Source organism: Anthonomus grandis, chromosome 8 (genome assembly GCF_022605725.1).
Source record: "Anthonomus grandis grandis chromosome 8, icAntGran1.3, whole genome shotgun sequence".
Lineage (NCBI taxonomy): Eukaryota > Metazoa > Arthropoda > Insecta > Coleoptera > Curculionidae > Anthonomus > Anthonomus grandis.
In genome coordinates this window covers 10,872,153-10,899,922 of record NC_065553.1, presented here as the reverse complement: position 1 = coordinate 10,899,922, position 27,770 = coordinate 10,872,153, and the positions used below count along the sequence as shown (strand labels likewise).

At 31.5% G+C, this 27,770-nt stretch overlaps 1 protein-coding gene across 1 annotated transcript in view; it reads right to left on the bottom strand.

Moving 5' to 3' along the window:
* Positions 1–972: 972 nt before the first annotated feature.
* LOC126739779 (uncharacterized) overlaps positions 973–27,770 on the bottom strand; it is a 177,869-nt gene continuing 151,071 nt past the window's right edge. The window contains exons 5-6 of the mRNA XM_050445592.1: positions 26,819–27,039; positions 973–2,488 (exon numbers count right to left, since the gene is read on the bottom strand). Of these exons, the coding sequence (XP_050301549.1) occupies positions 1,841–2,488; positions 26,819–27,039 (869 nt within the window). The 3' untranslated portion in view covers positions 973–1,840. The remainder of the gene's footprint in view (positions 2,489–26,818; positions 27,040–27,770) is intronic.

Here is a 27,770-nt window from a genome sequence, read left to right as displayed (position 1 = left end):
ATATATATATATTAGATAATATATTACCATTAAATAATCTAAGATCACGAAGACCACTGATAAAAAAAGACCAAATAATAAAAAAATATCTTAAAATATAAAGAATTATAATTAAAAATGTATCTTTGTAGTACCATGTCTACTTCAAATAATTTTAAAAATTTACAGAATATACAGCTATACAATAGTCTGGGAGCACATTCTTAAGTAATATTGTGTTGACTCATTGATTTACTTTGTACATTTTTAAATCGAATTACATATTTGCTCCATTGAGAAACCTATATTTTGTTTTGGGTAAACTAAAACTATGATAATAATTTAGATACTTTAATTTTTATATTAACAAATTAAACGTATAACAAATCACATTTTTACATTGTATATACCAATATTATACATCGAACAGTGATAATTATTATAATACCGTTTATCACAGCAATTTACAGTTTTTTTATTATATTAATATTATAATATTTAATATTCTACTTTTTTATTATATTTTTTTTAATTAATTTCTTAATTGGCATTGTTTTATATTCAGCAAGACTGAGTTATGTTTTAAAGAAGTAGAATATGTTTAATTTAATGAGTTACGTCTATACATTAATATTTTCCAACATATATTGAGTTATTACATATAAAATACATTTTTAGTACATGAATTTAATAATATTTTCTATTTAAATCTTTATACAAATTTTAATTTAGATATGGGATTTTGATTTGTCAAGTCAATTTATTATATAAATTTTTGTTAAGATCATATTATAACATAAAGGGCTGTCAAGTAAATATAGGCAGTATATTATAATAATGTAACATATAGAAAAGTAAAAAATATAATCTGTACTAATTTCATATATTTTATAAAATATATACCTATCTTTAGTAGTTAACTGCTTAACTTATAACTAAGGATAACTTAAATCCTTAGATATAAGTATAGAAAAATACTAAAAACAGCGCAATATAGAGATATGCTATACTTTTTTGTGAGTCTGTATAAATAATTCATTGTTATAATGGTACTCGTAATACAGTTTAATTTATCAAGATATATTTTAAAGACTTATATTTTGTGATTAAGTTTTAATCTTTTTATTTAAATACACATTTCTTAAAAAGTTAAATACACAACACTTATTAGAGACAATGGTTTCTTATATCTTCAAAATATTTAACAATAAAAAGTGGAAGACAGTTAAAGCTCTTTAATAGAGTTTTCGAAAGAATAGTAATTTTTACTTGAAGAATTTTTACTTTTTGAAGACTTTGGGGAAGTTGTATTAAATAAGCCACATGGGTAATACTCCACAATCTGGCCTGGAACAAGTGGCTCTAAATAAACCACATTGAGGCCATGTATCATATTCATTCAAACTGAATCACAAAATATTTTTCAAATCAATGAAATGTATTCAATCTAAACTGAGTAACAAATAAAGTATTAATTAGCCTACAAATAAATTAAAACGTATTCACGCGGCCTATGGTATAATTCTTCTATTAACCATGAGATTGCGTGACAAAGATATATGGGATGCTCTGGTATCTAATAAGTAGTGCGAACCCAATGGAGACTCCAGTTGCATATCAAGTAGGGTATTTTGCATTCGTTTTGAGTAATTTTTGTTTTTATTCATGTAAAATAAGCAAACATCTCTCTATATTCGCCTAAACATGAAACGCAAAAGTTAATTTTGTAAAAATTACAAGATCGTTTTATACAATTTCGAAAATAGTAAAAAAAGACCTAAATACATATTAACTCTAATTTTATCTGCTTTTACCATATAAAAATTTAGAATATAACGTCAGCACCAGGAGCATCTTCTTGTCATACCGCACTGCCCGAATACTGTATCGGATTACCCGTCCTCGATTTCCCAAAACCTTCAAAACTCGTTTCGGGAACCTGGAACGATTCGATTTTTACACTTTTTTTATTTCCTACCCTCCCGGTACCCTTTGCCGGATGTTGCAAAGTTTTACTTCTTCCACAGTAACCGCTCGAACTGTTTGAGCTAGAACTACCCATTTCCGATACCCCCAGAAAACCCTGATGTAATGTAGTACCACTATTATGCGGCATCGTACCATATTTAGATACCGGGATATTTGAAAAACTAAGAGGAGCAGCTGAATTGTGGTTTTTAATAGTGATGGGTATGGTCTGACCAGCCAGCAGGTGTGAATTACAATTAGAACCCGATGCACAGAAATTTATTTCTAATGCTCCAGCATTTGAGATATCTGCGCCGAACTCTTGACATCGGTTTGTAGTGCATACATCTGGTGGAGTTTTATTTAATAACGGACCGCATTCATTGGATTCGTACTGCTCTAATGGGATTTGTTGATCGGAGACTATTGGGTCGTACTGCTGATGTATGGCCGAGTGAGGATTTGAGTGGCGGATGAGGTATTCAGTTGAAAGCTTGTGTTCGCGCAGTTTACGGTCTGCTCCTGGAACCATTTCTCGAACCTGAAATGATAGAAATAGAGATATTATACTAAGATAATTGGACGAATTAAATATTGCAATAAAATTGAATAAATATTTCTGAAACAGTATAAGCGAAATTACTGGCATTTTTCAGGATATACAATTTCCTCATCTTAAAGAGCATCATAAAAGTAACTGATAATAAATAATAATAATTTAGAGCCTAGATTTTCTTTTTTGAACAAATATCTAAAATAATGGTAGCACGAAAATTAAATGTTACAAATTTATTATAAAACTTCAATGGTGAAGTAGTAAAAAGGCATTCAGGCACGTGTTTCAGTTTTCTTGGACTGTTCAGGCTAAGACAACTAGAGCGAGCCAAGTCGCTGTTATATGGAGAAACACGCTATGGGTAGTTCTATCTTTGCAGACTATGAAAAATTTCGTTGGTGAAGAATGAAAGTTTTACAAAATGTATTGTATGACATGTGTATTACTGATGTTTGTCATCGTTTATTAAATGTTAAAATTTATTTCCTTTTAAGAGTGATTTTTACAGAACTTGGAAAGAATTAACTGAAACTCCAGAATTAGCTATTTAAAAAATCGATATAAAAATACTGTAACAAATTTAAAATGTTGCCACCTAATTATTAAATTAATCATAAATGTCGTTACTAATATTCGTGGCTACTCGCAGATATATGAATTAAATAAGGTTGACTGTATTTCTAAATTCTTAGAGGACACTTCGATGGAAAAAAAATGAGAAAGATAATTGGTGGAAACACCTTATTTAGAAAAATTAAAGGTTAAGGTTTTAAAGTTTATTGTAGTTTTGAGTGTTGTTTGAAGTGTGTGTAAAAAACATAAAAAGTTTATTTATAGTATTTTAAAGTAATTGCAATATTGCCATACCCAGTAAACAGTTCTAGTTCCATTATTGTTCCTCAGAATACATATTTATGTTCCAGAATCTAATAACATATTTTGTCTTGGGACGCTGTTAATCTAAAGATTGACATATCATATTTATAAAACAAAAACGCTATAAAAATCCTAACAAAATTTAAACAGACAGATTCATGTCGACCATACTTTAAAATTTAATTTGAATTTAAAACTGTTAACTTTTCCTGCACCATACATAGCACTTTAATACATAAAAAGTAATATTACTCGCCAATAAATCTATATTCATGATACAACAAAAAAATATTCAGGTACCACTCCTCAACATAGGCTAACCTTAACCCAATTAAATTTTAAAATATTATCTATCAAATTTGTTAATTACCTACTAGATGAAATATAGAGCCTCTCTCTAATAAACTCAAACCCACAATTAAAAAAAAATGCATCACATAAGGGCTTATAACGTATAAAAATTCTTCTAGTTTGATTGAGACACAGGAGATACAAACTAATGCCTAACCTAGTAGAGCTATTACTAATAATTATCCCCATACCTATTTTGTACTATTCATGTGTTATTTTTAGTGAAAACAAATTTAAAAAAAATATAAGTTAGCAATACTTACAATACGTAATACGTCTGTATTTAAGATAAACATTAAGACGAACATAATGTTACCATCGTATATTACGTACAGTGGCAAGGTAAGAGTCCTTAGAGATAAATATAGTAATGATACACGTAATTATTATTTTATTTAAGTACGCGTATACAATCTTTGTTAAATATTTTATTCTGTATTCTTCTAAGAGTTTAAATGAATTTAACATGTGACCAAATTTAATTAAAGGATATATTAAGCAAAAAAAGCTGAGAGCGTATATGATGCCCTAGTCTTAATCGGTATAGGGTTTAATCTTAGGTCACTGTGGCAAAGTGTTTATGGATCAATTCATCACAGAGCGCTCAGAATATTGCAATATCCTTTGGATTAACCGGGATTCTGCTTTTTACTCCGATATATTTTTTGGACAATATTTGTATAAGTAATTAAATTGGCTTAAAAAATAAAAAAATATTTCTTTATATAATCTAAATAGGCATTAAATAAAATTAATGTGGCAAACCTCGATGGCGAGACCTTAAATAACGGCTCGACTACTGTTAAACTTCATAAATAAAACCGAAACCTAACCAGATAGCGCTCTCCTCTCGGCTAAAGGGGTTTTGGTGCGGTCCTTCCATGCAAATTCCGAGAGCATATTCATGCGATCTGTTAAGGATGATAAGCAAATTTCAACCGAGATATGCATATACCTTTAGGTAATTTGAATAAGCCACCCATCCTTGGATCATGACTTGTATTTCTACTATATATGTGCCCGTTGTTTCATTTTACCAATGTGCAGGATGCAATTTGGAATCACCACTGGATAGCTAGGTATATCTGTATGAATATGTATTTATCAAAGCACAGCTTTATTCCTGAATTAAAATCCTGAAAATTTTAACCGGCTGTAAGGTAAAGTCGCTGTTAATTGAGGCTTTATTTGTAGTCACTCTTAAAGTTATTTTAATATTTTTTATTATAAAGTTTTATCTTCAGAACTACAAAATTTCTTGCATATGATTTCTTTCTTGCTTCTCTTTTATTGTATATATGCATTTTTATAAAAAACAGGCATATATTTTTTATTACTTGCACAGATCTATTAGCTATTATAGTAGATTTGTGAATCATACCTATATATATCTGTAAGTCAATCGGGCAAATATAAAAATGTCAAAATTCGATACTTTTTTATCACGAAAACTATAAATGTAAACATATTACCTTATTAACTTTTTGATGTTTTGAGAAATTACTATAAATATTTTAAGTTTAATATTGTATGTTAGTCGTGCTTATTTATTTAAATGCATTTTTTCCAACCAAGAAAAAATTTCATTTAGACATCCCTGAAATGTCGCATAACGTTCAGGAAAAGACGCAAAATGTTCCAAAAAAAAAAGGATATTTTTTAAAGATGTGGATATATATGTAAATATTACGTTAGTCCATATTTGATAAATTTTAAGGAAATATACTTCATTTTAGTTTGACTGCATTATAAAACTTTTATTAAATATATTTACAGCATTTACATTTGGAAAAACTTTGATTTTTTGAACTTTTATGGTGGATTATCAAGGCAGAGTTACTGTACAATAATGGTATATTAAGTTCTATGATTCCATCATAGATCCCAAGGGCTCAACAATGAAGATCGAGAAGGTCTTTCAAAATCAGTTCTTGTTGAAGAAATGTTGATGCTGTACCAGAATTACGAAATAAAGATAGTCAAATGATTTATTATGAGCATGAAGTATCATTAGATATTACTGTAAAGAGCATTAGGAAAATATTATATCTATATTTAGCAGTAAGATAATTTATTCCCGTTGGATTCCGCATAATTTAACACAGGCTGAAAAAGAAACTTCAATGCTAAGAAATGGCCAGTGTATCAAGTTTATCATATAATAAGTATCAAAAATTACCTAACCTCTAAACAGTTGGTGAAACTGGGAATTAGGCGCATTAGTCCAAAAAAAAAAACAATCCACAGTCAAATCCGACGAAACGCACAACCAAGTAAATGATTGCTTTTGCCCATTGGCTTTTTCAAGGCTTTTTGTCTCTGATAATCTTTAGTGTGTTACGATGGGTCCATCAAAAGACCGATGTGGGCAACAGCCCTCTATCTGCTAACTGTCTCAATTTATTCATTCATTCATTTATTTAGGAGGTGACAACAAAGGTCTATTTTTCATTATAAGAATCCAAACTCTCAGACGTTAGCTACGAGAACTATCTATATAAGCCAGATTTAGCACCAAATGACTTTTTTACTTGTCAGGAACAAAATTCGTGGCAAACATTTTTCTCCTCTTAAAAAGCCACTGATGCATTTAACATCATGTTTTGGAAATAACCTTATTGAGGTAGAAAAAATTAAATTTGGGTTAAGCGCACGCAAAAGTATATGAATTATCATGGAGGATATTGCAAAATAAAATAAAGCCATTTTAGACACGAAAAAAAATTAAAATATAAATATCAACTATCGAACGACAAATAAATTTCATATTTTAAGTTAGGACCTTTCAAGCTGCCATTAACTGGCTCCTAGCTTCCTCCTTCCTTTTCATGGATTAAATTCTTGCCTATAATAAATAAAAATCAATTTCCGCTCCAATCATCATCTTGATTCTGGGTTTATCTGTTGACTGGGTATTTTTGGGCCAACCGGGATACTGGTTACAGCTTCTTGGAACTACCGAAGCATTTCTAAGTGTTACACGGGGGACCAATGTGTCTGGTCAGCAAGGTCAACCAAGTTCCAAATGTATATCATCGGCTGCTTGCAACCGAACCGACTCGATCAATCTGAGTCGACATTATTTTTATTATTATAAGGCAAACAACAATTAACTGTGCTTTTAATAAGTAGAGCAAGGAAATAATGTATAGGTTAAGTCTAGTTTTAATTTATGGTCTACCTCTGACAGGATATTTCTGGAACCGGGATGCTGTTTCTGGATTACCGAGACCATCCATGAACAAACCGTGAGTGTTCTGATGCAGTTATAGCTAACTTACACTTTTAGTTTATTTTTCATTTATGTTTTTATTGAATGTAGCTTTTTGTTAAATAAAGATAATATTTTCATTTTTTTTCAAAAAATAATGTATATAATACTGATCGGATTTGCATGCAGATCTTTTGTTGTAATTGGTTACCCTAACTATTTTGCTATTTCATGTTTCCTTGTAAGCCTAAAGATCTAAACAAAATTAATAACGTTAAGCTGCCTGCTATCGTGTCTTAATTCGTACTTCCCAATGAATTAAAGTTAATAAATTTTATGTCCTTGATTATTTAACAAATTGATTTAATTAAATGATCAATATAATATATTTTTAACAAAAAGGCTTAAGGACCATCTGTTAACTCGTAGTCTTCAAATTTTTAAATGATAGCTTTTAATTAGTGTTTTAATTCTCTAGTTTAAATTTATTTGTAAATTTATTTTTTTTAAACTTTATTTTTTAACATTTTGTTGTAATACTTAACCCCTTAGTTTTAATAACATATATGTGACACCATGAATTGGAGTTTCTATTATAACTCTAAAAACATATTTCTAAAAGTAATAAACTTTTCTTGATATTGTTAAATCTAGTTCTAAAGATAGTTTTAATCATGGACAAAACGTTGGTATTTCTTGTGAAGCAAAATCATTATTTAAATGAGGTCCTAAGCCTGCTACTCTTTCTCTCCATTCTTAGGATGGTAAGCTAGAGTTATGCTGCTAATATTAAAGAAGCTTTAAGATTAGCGGGATAAAGCTAAATAATAAAAATAACAACTTCAATTAATAAAAAGATTTATTTAAAAGTCAGGACCTAATTTTTATTTATCGTTATCTAGAAAATCAAAGAAATATAGAAGACCAAACTTCACCCAAATAAGAAATTTTACTCCAGGCAACTCCTAATTCATTTTAAGAAATAATGTCTTACTTAATAATAAATAAGTGAAATCAAAAAGTCACAAACAAAGCGGATTATCGTTACGACAGTATCGAAGATTTCCGGAAGGAAATTTTCCGCTAATTAGCTACCAACTAGATAGGCGTAAAATTCATCTCGATTTAAAAATGAATGGTAATTTACCAAAGACGTATAAATAATCTTTAGCAATTTTAAAAATTAATGAGAAAAAAATAGGATACTCAGGACAACAGTCAATTTTCCCTGCTTTGCAATTTCCCTGTCATATCCTTTTATTGTCAAGTTTCTATTGTCAAGGAAATATTTAATAATAGTTTCATTCGATTTGATAATTCAACTAGCAATAATTCCTTTACAGTCAGTCATTAACCAGAAAATCCAATATAAAGTTTAATTCTTTTGAGGATTGATTATAAAAGGATAAAAGTAGCCTAAAGTAAAAATTTTCTCCCAATAATAATCCCGTAAGTCTAAAAAGTGTTTTCAAATTATACACGGAGCTGCCTCTAAAAGAACTTTAAAACTTTCGCAATTCCATTTTCACAGGCGAAGCTCTCTCGGGATTTTTTTGTCAAGCTTGTTCGACATAAAAAGACCGTTATAACAAATAAGATCAACTTTCGTAATATTCTCAACAAAATATTCGATAAAAGTTGCCCCAAGCGACTAATTTTTGCAAAGTTTGATGTTTTCAACATTATCTTTATTGAGTTGAGTAATACGACAATAAGGAGACCGTTTTGGCGATGTTTAAAGTTTTAAAATTATTAGGTTTGCTATAATATTTTGCCCGATTTTCATGTTCCCAATGAGTTTTTTATTACCCCATAAATGCGAAGGCTTTCTAAAACTATGGTTTATAAAACAGGTTATGTTTTATTATTATTCGTCAATAACAAAATTGTCTTATTTGAAAGACAAGTTATATATATTCACTTAATATATAAAACCAGTATTTCGTGTATTTTTTTTTAAAGAGTTTTTGATTTATTTACTTTACTCATGGTCATATTTCATTATTAAATTAATCTTCAAAGTCAAGTTTGTTTATATTCTATTTACAATTTAAAAATTGTGTTAATATTTTGTAAACTATATTCAACTTGTGGGTTTTGTAAATAAACGTGTTTGGTGTTTGTCCTTATGTTCAATTAAAATTTACCCTGCATTAATATATATTGTGTAAAATTTACCGTGTACTAATAAATAAATGCATAGTATATATTGCTATAATTGTTATAATTGTTTCCGTAAGGTGAATGGCAATAAAAATAAGCAAATTTTCGTCGTAATACTATATGATCCCATCTTAAGACAAGACTTTTATAGGGTGTTTACAGAATTAAGTCTAAGAATGGCCTATAAAGGTAGTATTATAACTCTCTTATTTTTCGTTTGAGCTAAATTTGTAATAAACCTGACAATATTTGATCTTCTTGTTTGCTCTATGTATTTCCTATCATAATAATTACAATTATTCTCATAGGTCCCAGACTTTTCATCCTCATTTTATATATCGGATTTCCTATAGGATTTCATACCTTTGCTTAACTTTGATAGATTTTTCTTAGACTTTAGTCTGTAAACCCCCTATAAAAGTCTCTTGTCCAGATAAATGATCATATAGTTACTGGTTATTAATTAGATGCATACGACAGTTAATCGATATTTAAAAATCATTCTTATTAGAGATAAAGGTCTAATCCAATATAGTCAACTGTATAACTAGTAAGTGTTTAAACTCAGTTCAGTCCGATATCATTAAATTTTTTTTAAACACATATTTAGTATATACGATCACGTTTTCAGGTGTATACTTGCTGAATAACATCGTTAGCAAAAGACGTGTCGAGAATAAGATACAGAGTCTTGATAAGTGGTAAAACTGTTTTGTGATACTTAAAATATGATAAAAGATCCAAGCATTTAGAGAGGTATTTAACAAATAGATACAAAATTTGCGGCACGACTACTTTAAGGGTAATATTTAAGTCAGATGGTTAAAAATCAGTGAAATGTGGTTTTATTGAGGACCAGTATAATGCTAGAACTAGTTTTAATTTACTGGCATTATAAGAACTTTATCAATATACTTTCAATCAAAATATCTTTTTCTTCTTAGCCCGTGTTTAATAACTCCTGGGCCTTTTCCAAATCTTTTCAAACTCTTGAATCCCTAACATCCTAATTCAATTCCTTCCCACAACATTGGAATATCGTCTCGCCATGGTCACAATAATAATATTAATAATACAGCCTAAGCAACTATCAAATTTTATAAGCAAAAACCAATACCACCATTCAAGAAACGCAACTCACAAAAACCAAAATAGGAACAAAGGCTACACACAAAAGTCAAAAATCTAAGAAAGGCTATTGGAATAATGTAATAAGCAGCAATCATGCAAAAGTCAAAAAACTCTTAATAAAACTGCGAGCCGAAACAAAAATAAACTAAATGGAAAAACAAAAAATTAAATAAAAACAGCTTTGGAAGATGCTCTAAACACGATCAAACAAAAGCTTGCTGTCAGTTTCAAAAGCTTAAAAGATACCACAAAAGCTACCAATGAAAAGTACAAAACTACCTTTTGTCGAATAATCAAAAAGCATTTTAGCATTTACTGAACGAAATTTTGGATTGAAGTAGAAATGCAAAACAACAACCAACTTCAAATAGAATAAATAATTTTCGAAAAACAGGATCTGAAAAAAGTTATAAAGAACCTGTCCGACTGAAAAGCACCAGGAAATAACGGGGTTCAAAATTTTTGGTACAAGAGTCTAACAGTCATTCATCCTTATCTAGCAAACCAATTTTCAAAAAAAAAACTTGTCCGTGCAATTCGTCAAGAAGATTAAAGGACCAACAATAAGTAAGGAGCAAACATTTGGGTGGTTACACGATAGAAAAATTAGAGAAAAAACTAAAACTCTTATTACAGCTGCACAACACCAGGGTCAAAGAACAAAAGATTATCAGAAGAAAATAGTGAAAATCTATACTAACGGAGAGTTGTATAGATTTTGCTAAGAACGTGAGGAGCATATTTATTTATTTCAATATATGGCAGAGCCAGTTTACAAAAATAATAATAGATAATAAAAAGTACTAAATAATATAATATAACAAATTTTCTGAAGAAACAGTCATCAGCAGAAAGAAATAGAAGGATACTTATCTGTATTGCCATACTAGGATCTGTATGTTTTACACTGCAAATAATATCAAATTTATACTTTTGATAAATTATACAGTGCATCCCAAAAGTTATGTCTAAATTCATTTAAAATTCAGGGGTGTGCAAAAAAACGCTCCGACCCGTCGATTTTTATTTCAAGTTGCGCATTTTTGTACGTGAAGTTTGTATATACAGGGTTGCTCAAAAATCAATTACGACCATCAACTTCATTTTTTCAAATGAAAGCACCTTTTTTTATTTCATCTTTGAATTTTACATGAAATTCTACGTATGTTTCCATGCATCATGTCCTATACCTAAAGTCAACAGTTATCGAAAAAAAGACGATTCGTGTAACAAATAAAGAAAGAACAAAAATTAATTTAAATGTTCAAAATGGTTGCCATTCACGGCTTGACTTGAATATCCAAGGCGATCAATAAAGTCTCGTTGCACATTTTCAATCATTTCCGGAGTTATGGCGCGGACTTCTCTGCGAATTCTCTCATTCAAGTCGTCTAGATTATTTGGCCTGTTAACAAATACCTTCGACTTGAGGTATACCCACAAAAAAAGTCCATTGATGATAGGTCAGGCGACCTAGCAGGCCATTCGATGGGTTCTCTCCTTCCTATCCACCGATTGGGAAAAGTTTCATCCAAAAATGTACGCACAGTGGCAGCATAGTGCGGAGGAGCGCCATCTTGCTGGAAAATGAGTTCTTCGTCAGGATAGTCTGGGTCTAATGGATTTGGAAATAAAGCTAGTAATGCTGGAACTAATTCAAATTGGAGAAAATCGATCGAGATACACTTGTCGTGTTAAAGTCTGTTCAAAGAAAAAGGGACCTATTACTCTTCTGCGCACTATTCAACACCACACATTTAGTTTTTCAGGGTACTGGGTGTTTACCTTCATCATCCAATGCGGATTTTCTGTTTCCCAATATCGACAATTTTCTCTGTTCATACTACCATTCAAACAGAACGTGACTTCATCACAAAAAATAATATTTGTTACTAAATTATTATTTAGATTGCACATGTTTTGTAAGCGTTCATAAAATTCATTTCGCCTATCGAAATCGTCATCAAATAACTCTTGCACAGGAATAATTTTGTAGGGGTGATATTTGTGCTTTTTAACTATTCGGTGAACATATAGTTTCGCCATGTGTAAATTTTCCCCAATCTGCGACAGACGAGTGCATGGATTTTCTTTCAAAGAAAGCAAAACGTCAAGTTGTTCATTTTCATCTCGAACAGGACTGAATTTTCTAAATTTAGCCTCTATTCTACTCACCACCTTTTGATATATCGGAGGACAATCAGGACGTATTTCATTGAATAAATTGAGCAGCTTTTCTTTGAGTATGTGTTCTATCACCAAACCCAACCATGCACAGAATTTCTATTTTTTTTCGTTCCGTTAACTTTACCATTGTGAAAACCGCAACTTTCCTCGTACACTTCACACTTGACAATATCTGTTTAGCGTACAACTGTCATACAGTTTCTATGAAAATACACGGTCACCAGCCAATAATAAACAAACACGAATGAATGAAATTTTGCTGTGTATAAAAATTTTCAGAGATAAGGTGAACTTCAATAATAATGTTTGCTCGTCTTTTTTTCGATAACTGTTGACTTTAGGTATAGGACATGATGCATGAAACATACGTAGAATTCCACGCGAAATTCAAAAATGAAATAAAAAAAGGTACTTTCATTTGAAAAAATTAAGTTGATGGTAATAAGTTATTTTTGAGAAACCCTGTATATACAAACTTCACGTACAAAAATGCGCAACTTAAAATAAAAATCGACGGGTCCGAGCGTTTTTTTTTTCGAAGACACCCCTGAATTTTATATGAATTTAAACATAACTTTTGGGATGCACTGTATAAGCACTATTTCTTGGATGTAACAAGTACGATAACACAAGGACAAGTTAATTATAATAAATATATGGTTATTAGAAACAATTAAGATAGGACATGTGAAATTAAAGGAGTTATTATTTTAGCTAAAACAATCTGCACAAAAGAACAAAATTATAAAAAATTCTTAAAATACAATAATTTTGCCATTGAATTAAATGGAATATGATCTACCATAAAATCAACCACACATAGTGACATAAATAAACTTGAGAGGCAATTAAAGATCCATTAAGGTAAATCCTAACATAACTTTTAAGATTGTAACTGTAGATACCAACAGTAAATATAGAAAAAAGTTAGAAAGTGAAGTTTTCTGGCAAGGGTTATTAGCTTTACAGATATTTTTTTAATTATTTCATCAGTATAATAATAAAAGGTTTAATAATCGAAATAATTTGTTAGTATTGAGCGGTAAATAAGGCTAAGTTAGGAGAAGAACCATATAATAGTATTAAATTAGAACCACAAACCAAATATATGATACTGAAGTTGAGCTACCAGGATATCTATGTCGCTTTACTGGAGAAGCGTCGACATTTGTTAGAGATAACTTTGTTTAAATTTTAATATAGCTTTATTCTTGAGAAGAAAATATGCTACTATCATTTTTATTTATTTAGGGGATTACATACAGCAAAATTTTCACCATTCTTAATACATGCCCTAAACTACTTAGTTTTTCTTCTACTTAATTTGTTTAAGGTAATTTACCATGCACCACAATCGTAATTGAAACTTTTGTCTCGTTCCCACTTAAATACAGACATTTGTATACTTTCCACAAAGTGCCCAAAAGTTAAAGTTGAAACTAAGTACGAGTGTTTAGAAGGAAAGGAAACCTAGAGTCTCGACTTCCTGTGTTGCAATCCCAGTAATGAAACTTTGGAAAACTGGTTTGCGCTGTACATCTAGAAAGATTTGTTTGTTTAGTGAAGCAATTTTAAAGTTGGGTTTGCGTTAAGCATTTAAATAATCCATTGTTTACAGGATCTGTATTTAGTTTTATCGTAAATTCTGCCTTTAAAAGAAAGAAAAACTTAAGATGAAAAATATTTTATATTCAGAAAAAAAAATTCATGCTTTCAGAGCAAAAGAGGAATTTGTATGTTTTTATTGAATTAAAAATTCTGAATACCTATAATGATAAATATTTGCAAAGTAAATTTCCTAAATATTTCTTCATCTTCTACTACACTGATAGCCTAAGGACTAGTCATTAGTTAGATTAAATATTTTATTCGACTTATATTTGAACAAGTCTTTTTAGATGCGTTCTTTTTATAGAATAAAATAACATCTTACCATACTTCTAAATAAATTACTTTTTAGAAATAATATGAAATAGAGAAGATTAAAAATTAATAATTGGCTATTCTAAAATCAATAAAGCTTTAAATATAATTTCACAGTCACAAGGGAATATTTATTGTTCTGACATGAAACTAAATGAGCAAGGCAATATAAAGGAAATTGTAAAAATTCTATTTTAGGTATTGATTAAAAATCAATCTTGAGCTACATAAATTGCTTTTTACTATTATTTATAAAGCTTTTCAAATATGGATTAAGCTTTCTTTGATGACTTGTATAATTAAATGTTTTATTTAGAATGCGGAGAAATAATAAAACCAATTTTAATTTATTGAATAAATATAAATTCTTTTCTAAAAACGCTTTCGTATCCATTTAAATTATGCTGTATATGTCAGATATAATACTTTCCCTATATTAGCTAAAAAAGTTGTCTGAGTTACAATACTACATATCAAGGATAATATTAAGTTTTTAAATATAATTTAAAGGTAATAAATAGCAATACTATACATAAAAAAATATAAAAGAGATAAAATTAAAAGATCAAACGAACTTACCTGGAAGTGAAGTTCGATCTTAATTATATGTAGGCCTCGTCGAAGTAAATAAGATCACTGGTAGTACTCCCTGTTCCTGCTCCGAACCACACATTTCCAAGCTAAGCAAAAAAAATAAAAAATTTTGTTGCTCTCCGCTCCCGTCCCCGAATATCCCATAACCAAGTCTCATTTCTTCAAAGCTTTATTGTTGCACTCGGGAATACTTGGGCTGGGGGGGACTTATTTACTTCGACGAGGCCTACATATAATTAAGATCGAACTTCACTTCCAGGTAAGTTCGTTTGATCTTTTAATTATATTTGGCCTCGTCTTCAGTAAATAAGATCACTGGTAGATGTTTAAAGAAATCGGCAACAATAAATTGATACACCATAATACTAAAAGAATTATAACCTTTTATTTCTAACAAAAAATAATAAAAAAGAAATTAACCGTTGTCGGGTGCAGATAAAATTATACGTATAATATGATGTACCTAATAATACAAAATAACACCTTAACCTCATAAAATAACCACGTAAAATAGAACCTTAACCCATTTTAAATGGATAATACAATAACTACTGACTGCTTAAAATAGTTGTTGCGAAATTATTTTCTACTCTTAATGGTCAATTATAAAAATTAGCAAGCGTTTTAGACCTCTCTGTCCACCTTGCCGATAGCCTGATTACATCCATACTTACACCTTTTCGAGCGCTTCCCGATGTCGTAGCGTGTCTAGTACTATGCGCCTTAAATAAAGAAGTATCTAAGCCACTCTTGTCGAGCATACTCTTGATCCATCTACTTATGAATTGTGTAGTGGCATTTCGATAGGGTTTTTTAAATGCCATAAAAAGATTTCTGATTGAAGAGTTTCGTAAGTCATGAGTTTGTTCTAAATAAAACTTAATAGTTGAGGCTACGCATACTCTGGGATCCTCTGGAAAAAATGGTAATACTCAAACGGGGTTGGGTTCTGTTTGGACCCGAAGTTTTCACCCGCTTAGGAATTTTAATATTGATCATATTACTTGATTCAATAATATTTTCGATCTCAATATTCGCCAAGATTTGCACCCTCTGGCCCATCGCTAGGGCAAGCTTTTATGTTAAAACTTCTAAGTCAATACTGTCGTTTGAGAGAGTTCTAATAAAATTTAGAACGATTGCAGGCAATAATTTTTTGAAGAACTCGTAAAATTAACGGAAAGGACGGAAATGCATAAAAATAAAAATCTGCCCAGTTCAAAGTAAAGGCATCAACTTCCCACGCTCCTGGATCTCTTCTCCACCAGACAAATTTATTACATTTCTTATTATTTCTTGACGCAAATAAGTCGACCTCGAGAATTGGGAAAAACATTTTTGTTTTTTCAAAGGCGAAATAATTTATTTCCCATTTAGTTTCTATGTCAAGTTTTCTAGACTCCTCGTCCGCCTCATGATTCTCCTTAGATTTAATGTAAGAAGCAAAAATAATTATATTACGGGCCTCGCACCAACGCCAAATTTCCCGGGCATTGAGCTTTGGATGCTTTACACTACCCATTCGATTAATATATCCTATGGCGGTAGTATTAACAATACGGCATAAAATATTGCAGTTCTTAAGGTTGGTTGCAAAGCATTTAAGTCCGAAAAAAGCTGATAAAAGTTCTAGGAAGTTAATATGAAATTCTCTTTCTTGCAAGTTCCAAAGTCCATGGGATCTTTTACCCCCACAAGATATTCCCCACCCGGTCAGGAATGCATCTGAAAAAATTTCGATACAAAACTTAAGAGGTTTTATTGACTTTTCTGCTTTTTTAACCTTAGATAGCCACTATTGAAAATCCATAGATAATCTTGGTGAAAGTAACATCTTTGCACCAAAATTTCCCATTGAATTTTCAAGGGCTAAAAAATTTTTCACGTTCGAAGGATTTGGTGTAAAGCCAACCATAAGAAACTGCAGGACACGCAGATGTTAAGGTACCTATAAATCGAGCAAAATCCCCTATTTTACACGATTTACGTAAGACAAATTTTTAAGTCCAATAATTTTTTCCCTCTTTTCTGCCGGAAGAGAGACAGACATTTTTACAGAATCATACACAAACCCCAAATATTTACATGTCTGTGATGGAATCATAATACTTTAGTCTTATTATAAAACTTAACGATTCTAAAAATATAACTGTTTTTCGCAAATTTTCATGGTATTCTGCGCGTGTTTTTCCTATCAGCAATATGTCGTCAAGAAATATTATTGATAACCAGCCCCTATATCTTAAGGTACCTACCAACTAAGGTTTTTTAAGGTTTCATTAATTTTGTAAAAGGAAAAGGAGCGCAGTTTAAATCAAAAGGAAGACAGTTATATTCATAGACTTGATTCTCAAATTCAAATCTTAAAAATTTTTTATGTGAATTATGGATAGGTATAAGAGTATAGGCATCCTTTGAATCTAAAGTTACCAAAAAATCATTTCCACTGATAAGCCTTATTACGGTATATTATGGTCTTCAATTTTAAAATGCTCGGCCCCAACGTATCTATTTAGGGATTTTAGATTTAAAATTAACCTAAAAGAGCCGTTTGATTTTTGGGTTAAAAAGATATTTGATAAAAATTTTGGCCTTTGCAGGGATTTACCCTGCTTAATGCACCCATCTCCAGAAATTGATCAACTGATCTTTAGTTTCACTTTTCGACCACTTGGGGGCTCGGGGAGCTATAACTTGATTAGGTATTTTGATAAATGGTATCTTAAACCCTTTAATACATTCTAAAATAAATTCAGTCACCAGTAATTTCAGTCCATTTACTATAAAATTGTTTTAGTCTGCCTGCCGTCTTACTAACCTCTGTCACTAACGATGGTATACCGCCCTGTCCTACCTTGGTGACGGGCCCGATCTTCTGTACTGCGGTCCTGATTCATTTGATTCCTGAAAGGTGCATTCCTCGAGAAACTGGGAATCCGACTTTGATATTGCTGTCGTCTGCCTTGACCTCTCCCTTGTACTCGCACTTCTCGAGGCAGACTCCTGGAGTTTAAATATTTTGTGTTTGCTACACCCTTTTTGATAATGTTAATTTCTGTAATCTTGATAGTTCTAGCTGACTTTTCCAATTGTCTGGATGTCTCTACTCGTTTATCTAGTTCCGTACCAAAAAACCATTCATCTGATGGAGAGGAAATCAACGTGTCCTTTATATTTTTGTCTAACTGGTAAGAAACTAGTTGTTTTCGAGAATTGGTTTCCATATTCAAAACATCCGTTAATAAGCGATCTGCATCACAAAAGGGTTGTAAATATTCCTTACTTCCCTCCCCTTCCTTTTCAACTAACATCTTTGTTATGACTTCTCCAACAGCTGAAATACTCGCAGCTATCTGAGTTTGCAGATCGACTAATCGAGAGTCTCGGCATAAGACTGACTCTGAAGATGCTTTTAAAACAACTTCATTTAACTTGGGTACCAATAAACGAGGTATATTTTCCGGAAGCCGGTATTTAGAAATTAAACTTTTTCGTTCTTCCTGTTCAATTCCATTATCAATTATACTTGACCATGTCTCTGCCATCTCCCTATGTAATGGAGGCCAAAATTTGTTTGTATTATTCGGCACATTAGAACCAAAAAGGGATTGACCCGAAACCTTGCTAGAAACTGATTCTGTGATTTGTTCCGGTTCAACTGCATCAAAGATATTACCTTATAAACAAACAGGCCCAAAAAAGTGTACTTTCTATATTTATATAAATATATAAATTAAAAAAGATTGAGGCACAAATGTAGCTCGTAGCATATACATCTAACTTTCAGTTAGATCACTGTATTCACCAAACAGTGTGATTTGTTAAAACTGTGTTCACCAAACAGATAAACCATGTGCTGTGCTAACCCAGTTGCCTAAATTAAATGTAGCTCGTAGCATGTACATCTAACTTTCAGTTAGATCACTGTATTCACCAAACAGTGTGATTTGTTAAAACTGTGTTCACCAAACAGATTAACCATGTGCTGTGCTAACCCAGTTGCCTAAATTAAATGTAGCTCGTAGCATGTACATCTAACTTTTAGTTAGATCACTGTATTCACCAAACAGTGTGTTTTGTTAAAACTGTGTTCACCAAACAGATAAACCATGTGCTGTGCTAACCCAGTTGCCTAAATTAAATGTAGCTCGTAGCATGTACATCTAACTTTCAGTTAGATACTGTATTCACCAAACAGTGTGATTTGTTAAAACTGTGTTCACCAAACAGATTAACCATGTGCTGGGCTAACCCAGTTGCCTAAATTAAATCGTTTTGCAATTCTGGGTGTATTGAAACGGTGTTCACCAAACAGTTTGATAATTTTATCCGCTGTGTTCACCCAACATGCAGAATTGATTATACCCATGTGCATAAAAAAAATGACGTTAACCCACAGGTCATATTGTCAACTATACATTATTATCTAATACTATTATTACTGTGTTCACCAAACAGTTTATTTAATCTAGAGGTCTTCACCAAACCTCAAAAATAAATAAATAAACAAACTTTCCTTTCTAGTTTCCGGTATGTATATATCTAACATCAATGATGTACTTAACATGTTTTTATTAAGCAGCCAAATGTATTTAAAAACAAAAGAACTAATTGCTGCATAAGACATAATACAATCTTATTCACAGTCGAGTCGGTCAGGCAATTAAAATAAACAAATGCAAACACCATCAAAAAATAATATTTCAATGTCACCCATGTGAAGCAAGATAAAGTCCTAGTCGCTATAAAATTCGGCCCAAATAAATGTTTATTACTTACTGCTCCCAACTGTAGTATCATTTTCCTCATTTGATTCGAGGTCACTTGTGGATTTTGTGACCTCATTTGAACTAACACTAACACTCTCACTGGAACTCGAAAACCGCCTTATCTTACGATACCGATGACGCGGCACAATTCGACTTCTTGATCTCCTGCGAGAACGCGATGACCGCGGTGATTCCCGCGCACGGCGATAATTCAAGCTCCTGGTATCACTGACACCTTGGGTGGATTCCGCTAACTTTTCTAATTTTCGTAATTGTTTTCGCATTACGCGCACTTCCTCTCGTAAAGAGGTTCTCGAATCTCTTATGCACTTCATGATGCTTAGGCATATTAGATACTTAGAAGTTAAGAATAACAAAAATAAAAAAAAAACGTAGAATAAGCAATTTTCATCACCAACGATTAACGTTTATACGGTTCGGCACACAAACAAAGAATGTGACTTGGTTATGGGATATTCGGGGACGGGAGCGGAGAGCAACAAAATTTTTTATTTTTTTTGCTTAGCTTGGAAATGTGTGGTTCGGAGCAGGAACAGGGAGTACTACCAGTGATCTTATTTACTGAAGACGAGGCCAAATATAATTAACCAGATATACCATGGGAAAAAAAATCGAAAATTCAAAATGACGAAACAAATAACTAAAAAGTATAGAGAAAATAAATTTAATTAAGGAATAGCTATTATTACAAAAAGGAGCCAAGACATTTGGATAAAGCTATTAAAAATATGTAAATTAGGCTTGGAACATTGATAGACTATAATAATTATGAAGGATTTAAGTAGCATTTAATGAATAAAAATACAAAATTTATGCTAAAAAATGTTCTATATTTTCATTCTTCATTAATTTCGATGTATAACTTTTAAAAGCATTGAGTTTCCAATATCCTGAAAAAAACCTGCCTCACAAAATCGAGAAATGTAGGCCCTGGATTTTATGCTGTCAAACGAAAATGAGAAAGTGATCAATCACGGCGATTCACAAAAAGATCGAGCGACAATGTAATAAACCCGACAGGTTAATCCTTCATATTGTTCGGGGTGAAAAATCTCGCCCCGAAAATTTCCTCCATCTTCTAATCTAATCGTCGAGAACATATATCTTAAAGGGTTTTCTATGAGGGCTCTTTCCTGCATGGAGCCGGCAATTGTTCCCCTGGAAGTCGTAGCGGAGCTTCCTTATCTTGTCGCCATTTTTAACGCTTTACTGCTTGAAGAAAAAGGTGTCCAGACGCTAATATTGCCCAGTTTATAAAACTGTATTTTACCTTTAATCCTTTTAATGCTTTTATCCGTTTGGTTTAGATTGAACATTTTTCTTTTGTGATTTAAAAGCTTATTAAGAGACTTTTTAAAATCTAACCAAAGTAACTGTAATTTACGAAAAAACTTTTAAGCAAAATAATAAAGTTTAGGAGATTTAGTGATCCAGTAGTATTAACAGCATTTCGCAGATGATCTGATTATTATATTATTTATTCTTCATAAAATTGACCATTAAGATAATTTGTTAGATCCAAGATATTGACAAATTGTTTATTGTTAAAAATTTTAAGTATTTATTAGTCCGATTAATTATTTATCAATAAACCGAACAGGCAGGATTCCGTTACACCTATGGCACCAATGATTATCCCTCGTCGTACCGAATATGAGTCCTTGATGACCCAAAACTTAAAAATTCTAAATAGATATATGCTAAAACTCCCTTTTTTAAAGATCTAAACAAGATAAGTTGCGTATATTTCCAATTTATTGCCTTGTTGTTCAGTTTACTGCCAAACGTTACTGTGAGAGAATTATTTAATTTTTCAGTAATAAATAGTAAAATGCCATGTGGCCTAAAATTAAGGGTTTATCCGACAAGGAACTCTACGAAATGTTGATGCATTCTTCAGATGACGAGTGCGAAACCGAAATACCTTTGGAACAGGCATTTAGTGATTTGTCAGATGATGAGGACACCTCGAATGAAAAGCCTGAGATACATGACGGCAATCTTTCATTTCAAGAGTTAGAAGAAGAAAAAATACATTTACCTGATTCATTAGAAGACGAAACAATGAGCAATAAACAGTCGTACGATGTTGATAATCGCACTTGGTATACTGTTGCACGTAAGACAGGAAAATCCAGAACATGCAATATCTTGTAATAAAATAAAGGTCTCACAGACAAAAGCAAAGATATAAAGGTTATCATTGACTGTTTTAATCTGTTCTTTTTAATGATTTATTAGAGATTATTATAAAATACACAAACAAAAAAGCTAAAGACTTTATAAACATCTATAATGAAAGTCATGAAGTCAAGATGGAATCATGGATTGAGGTAGACACTACAGAATTTCTCGCTTTCCTTGGAATCTTTATTCTTACTGATAGATTTCGAGAATCAAGAGAAAGTGTACGTAGTTTATGGTCAACTACAAACTATGCATTCACCAGCCCTATTTATCAGGCTACTATGTCTAGAAATAGATTCACTAACATTTTACGTCACCTTCGTTTCGATGATCTATCTACAAGGGCTGAGAGAAAAAAGGAGGATAAACTTGCTCCGATTCGTGAGATCACTGAGATATTTGCTGAGAATTGCAGGAAATCTTACAATCCTTCAACTTTTGGAACTATTGATGAGCAATCGGTAACTTTCCGGGGTCGTTGCTCATTTAAAGTTTACATACCAAGTAAACCGGGCAAATATGGTATAAAAGTATGGGCCCTTTGTGATGCTGAAAATTTTTATTGCTGCAATTTTGAAGTGTATTTAGGAAAAATAAATGGAATGGTAGAAAAGAATCAAGGACCTCATGTTGTTAAAACTTTAGCAAGCCACTGGTATAGTAGTAGACAAAATATAAGTACTGATAATTTTTTTTTACTGACATCACTTTAGCAGAAGATCTTTTGTCCCAGAATCTCACATCTCCTGTGGGGACGGTCCGCAAAACTCACAAAGACCTGCCAAAGTGCTTACTGCATATTTGCGAAAGAGCAACGCATTCTTTACAGTTTTTTTTCACACGAAATCTTACTTTAGTGTCTTACGTTACGAAACCCAAAAAATTTGTGGTACTGCTTTCTTCAATGCATCACCAACATATCATTGCGGGGGGGGGGGGGGAGGATTTGAAATTTAAACTTGATATAATAACCTCATATAATGAGACGAAAAGTGGCGTCGATTGCTTGGATAAAATTGTACGTGAGTACTCTTCCAAAAGATGCACAAGAAGATGGCCTCTACGTTTATTTTTTAATTGGCTTGATGTCTTTTCATATAATGCCTTTGTCATCTGGATTACAAAAAAACCCAGACTAGAGGAAAAGTTCTAATGGTAACTTGAAAATAAGAAGGAAACTTTTTTAGAAGAACCTAGGTAACATGTTGACCGATAATATTGTTCGGCGAGCAGAAAAAAATCATGAGGATGGTAGAGGGTTTTCCGCAGCTACATGTCAAGCTATTGAAACTACTGGAGTTTCAGTAAACAAGAAGCAGTATAATCCCCACGCGGGCGCAAAAAGAAGTAGATGTTTTCAATGCCGGGGAAATGACAACAAATATTCAATAAAATGTGACAAAAATTTGTTTGTCCCACACACTAAGAAATTAAAATTTCTAAAACAGTAGTATGCTCCTATTAAAGGACGAGGATGGAGAATAAGGACTAATGTGATTTTTTAGACAAATAAAAGTAAATATTTAGTTTGTTATTCTTTTTCGTAAGTTTTTTGGGTATATGTATTAAGAATAAAAAGTTTTAGTTGTTTATTCTTGTAATAAACGTAAAGCAAAATATAGAGACATCTAATATTATGATTCCCGTATTTTTTCAAATAAAACTTTTACAAAAAAAAAGGATCAATTTTGACCCGGTTCTGGGATCCAAAAAAATATTATTATTTTGGGACGGCTAGGGTTAGCTCATCCACATACTGAAAATTCTTAATGAAATATGCTTAGGAGAGTACAAACCGTTGGTGCTCATTTTTTTTTTGTGGAATACAAAAAATCTTTTAATACATTGGATCCATTTGGTCCTCCTATTCTTCAAGCCTTTGCGGATTGTAGAATTGACCGTTCTTATTACAATTTCCATTTACAAGAACGCGAATGCTGTCATTGCTCCTTGAAGATATTCAGTAAACATTCATATATTTATATTATGATTGAAAACTTTCGTATTAACATCAATGGCGACAAGCTAAGCCATGAATTGCAGTCTAATAAAACAAATAATATGCTTAAGAAACTAGAACTAGCATCAAAAGAAGTTGGACGGAATATCAGCAAGACCAAGTTCACGACAAACATAGTCAACGATGAAAATTTAAAATAAGTATTGGTCTACTACCTGGGCCATTAAATTTGATCAAAAAGAGACAATCAAATTTGTGAAATTAGCAGAAGAATAAGTCTTAGCAGTGTTAATATCATATATACTTATGATATTAACATAAGATATTACATATAATATATACATAAGTTGTCCTATTATTGCTACAACACAACAAGTTTTTAAGATTTCTTAATAAAGAAAGCAAGTGATTGACTTAATCACAATTCTCTTAGATATAATATTATCAAAACTCATGTATAAAGATAATTGTTTACAAAGTGGCAGTATCAGTTATTATATTTAATATTTTTGATAATTTGTAAACTACACAAGTATTTTGTTAAAAACTAAGCAATATAATTACTTATACTACTAGCACAATGAAAAATCACACTACAAAATAGAAATCTATGAAGAAGACGAAGGACGTGACTTGGAAGAAGACTAATGCTACGAAGTTAATTTGCCTGGAATAATTATTTTATTCGGCAGGAAAGTCCTAATGACAGTGACCATACTAACTCAATTCTTTGAATATTTGATTTAGGAACCTTTGATGCTGTGGAGAGTCTTGAATCATGTCTAGTTTTTCTCGTATAAAAGAGCAAATAGGAAATATAGAGAGAGTGGAAAAAGAAAACAAAGGACATGACGTAGAAAGAGACTAATTCTAGGAACTTAGTAAGCCTGGGATAGTTGTTTTATTCAGCAAGAACGTTCCAAAGATGGTGATCATACTAACTTAATCCTTTGAGCATTTTAATTGAGAAATCTGAGAATATTCATAAAAAGTCGAAGTAATGACGTGTAAACCAAAAAAACTTTGATGAATTAGAGAGACTGAAATAGTATCTAATTTTGCATATATATAAGAAGAAACAGGTGATAAAGAGGATGTGGAAGAAAAAAAACGAAGAACATGATGTAGAAGCAGACTAATGCTACGAGCGTGATACGCCTGGAATAATTATTTTATTCAGTAGTAACGTCCTAATGACGGTGATCATAATAACTCATAATCAGGAAATTCTTCAGGAATTCTTATAGGATTCTGAAGTAATGACGTAAAAAGCAAAGAACTTTGGATGCTTTGAAGAGCCTTAATTAAGATCTAATTTCCCTTGTATAAAGAAAAAAGCAGACGATGAGGAAGAAGTGGAAAAAAAAAGAGTAAGGTCAAGATATAGAAGCAGACTAGTGCTATGAACATAGTGTGCCTGGAATAATTGTTTTATTTAATAAAAATATCCTAATAACAAGGATCTGACTAACCCTGATTTGAATTCCATTTATATAACCCTAAAAGAAAAGGCTCCCTACTACCCAAAGCATTAAGCTTATAACGTTCTTTAATTTTTATATAAACTCTTTTGATTTGCTATTTTTGTTTTGTTGATCTTACCTCTAAAAGTTTTAGTTGGACATGTTAAATTAACCTTTTTGTGATAAAATACTGAAGTTAAACTTTTTTATATTATTATATTCAAAAAAGTTGCCAGAACAAATAGGTCCAAAAGTTTTTTTTTAACAGACAGTAAGTTAAGCAGTTGGGAGAATAACAGCTTTATAAGAGACAAATTAATTAATTTTACAAAAGTATCACTCTTCCTACAATAAGTAGCCAAATAAGAAAATTATTTAATCCTAATATGAACTCAGTAGGCTCCAGAATTTCAAGAACCCCAGAACAATTTCTGGCACTGTATTCCCCATATATGACAACCTTTCTTTTAGAAACCACTAGAATATTAGAAGTCCTGAAAATCTAATTAGGTTTATTATTTCTCTTTTGGTCAGCGGTATTTATGGATAGTTCATCCAGCAAAGATATTGTTAAAATAGCATTTGCTCATGGTGTAGAATAACTTTGTGAAGAATTATTTTAGAAGAATTATTTTTTGAGAGCTTATTTTGAACATTTTTTCTTATTGTCAGTATCCGAAATGTAGCTTATGGAAACCATGGTCTTGGAAACCGCGCAATTGACTTCACACGATTATCATACTTCTCCTTCAACGATGCTCATTCAGCCACTAACTCAGTTAACTTTGCTTACTTCTTTAGTTTTTTCTTTAAGGATTTAATAAATTTTTTCTCAGAAGCTATGGGTTCTACATCAAAATCTTTTGTTTATAGGATAATTGATTACCTTTTTTTTAGAGTAAAGCTATGAGATATAATGGTAGACCTAGGAATTTCAAAAAAGCAAATCAAATTAACAAATATTTGTGTCAATGGCTCCAGAAGAGTAAAAGTAGGTGAGATATTGTCAGATTCGTTTGAAGACCGGCGGAGTTGACCATGAAGGTCTTCTGACTTTTGCCGACTACATTGACGTTATTGGAAACACTGTAATAATGGCAAGGAAGTTATTCAATAAAGTTGAAAGGCAGGCGGAAGTAATTGGTCTTAAAATTAATGAGCACAAAACGAAATACATGTATGTTGGTAAAAGACGAGAAGATATAGAATAGGGAATACCATGTTGCTAAGCAAGTGACACTCAGCAACAAATAGATAGTAAGTTTCGCTTCAGTTTACATAATTTAGTAAAGATTTCAAATACTTATCAAATAAAAACCCAAATCATACACTAACTTTTCCAAAAGAAACGTTTATTTGTTTTGTCTATTATTTATAAAAGACAATCATAGGCATCAAATTATCCAAAGTTTTTTACATGACGGCATCATTGTATTAAATAAAAAAAACCCTCTCAGGTGTGTCATTTAATTAACTTACCATATCGTCGATAGACGTGTATCGATTTAAGTATCCAACAAACGAGAGAGCCGAACCAACGTAGGTGAGCACCAAAGCGATTCCTGCAGTAAAGAAGCACCAGCCGTATCTATAATCATAATCAGGTCCGCTTGATTCATCTGTGTAGTATTCGTAAATCTCTGCCATAGTTTGCGATAGTCCAGAGACAAATGTTATGAGCCCACAACCGAGCGATAAACCTGAAACAATAAGAGTAATTTGTTATAATTTAAATTGGATTTATGCAGGTGTAATTTTTAAGACATAAAAAAAGTTCTTCATTTTTCCATACATAAAACAAGACATTTTTTTAAAAAGTACTTCGGTAGCTCAGATTTATGCATAAATTTCCTTTTTACAAACCGTCGTTTTCTTAGAGATAAAAGAGCCATTGTATATCATTTCTACGACATCCTTAAAATACTAATTATGGCAAAACAATCCAACAGCCCCTTTCTGCCATTAATACTCCTCCTAGGAGCGGGCCTTGTTCATTTTGAAATAACTTTCAAGACAAAGACTTGCGGTCGCTACTCAAAACACAGGGAATTTGTTGTGTATAGTGCCTGTCAGCCACTTTGCTTTCTAAGAGGGGCTAAGATGGATACTTGAATAAGACTAATAAGGGAAATAGCCTTTTGATATTAATTAGTATAGTCACTTGGCTTAGAGTTTCGAAATTTGAAAGCCGTCAACGGCTTGTCATTAATCAAAAGTTTTTAAAAGGGTTTTATTAAATATAGCCTTTTCGTAACCATTTCTATTAAAAGTAAAATATAAACTTTGATGATTTTTTAAAAAGTTCAGTGTTTTATATTGTGTCTAACTTTTGGGGAATATTGACTATTTGTTATTAATCATTTTAAGTATTGTAAATAAATGTGTCGTGAATACACGGTGTTTGGAAAATTAACGACCAGACCTCATTTTC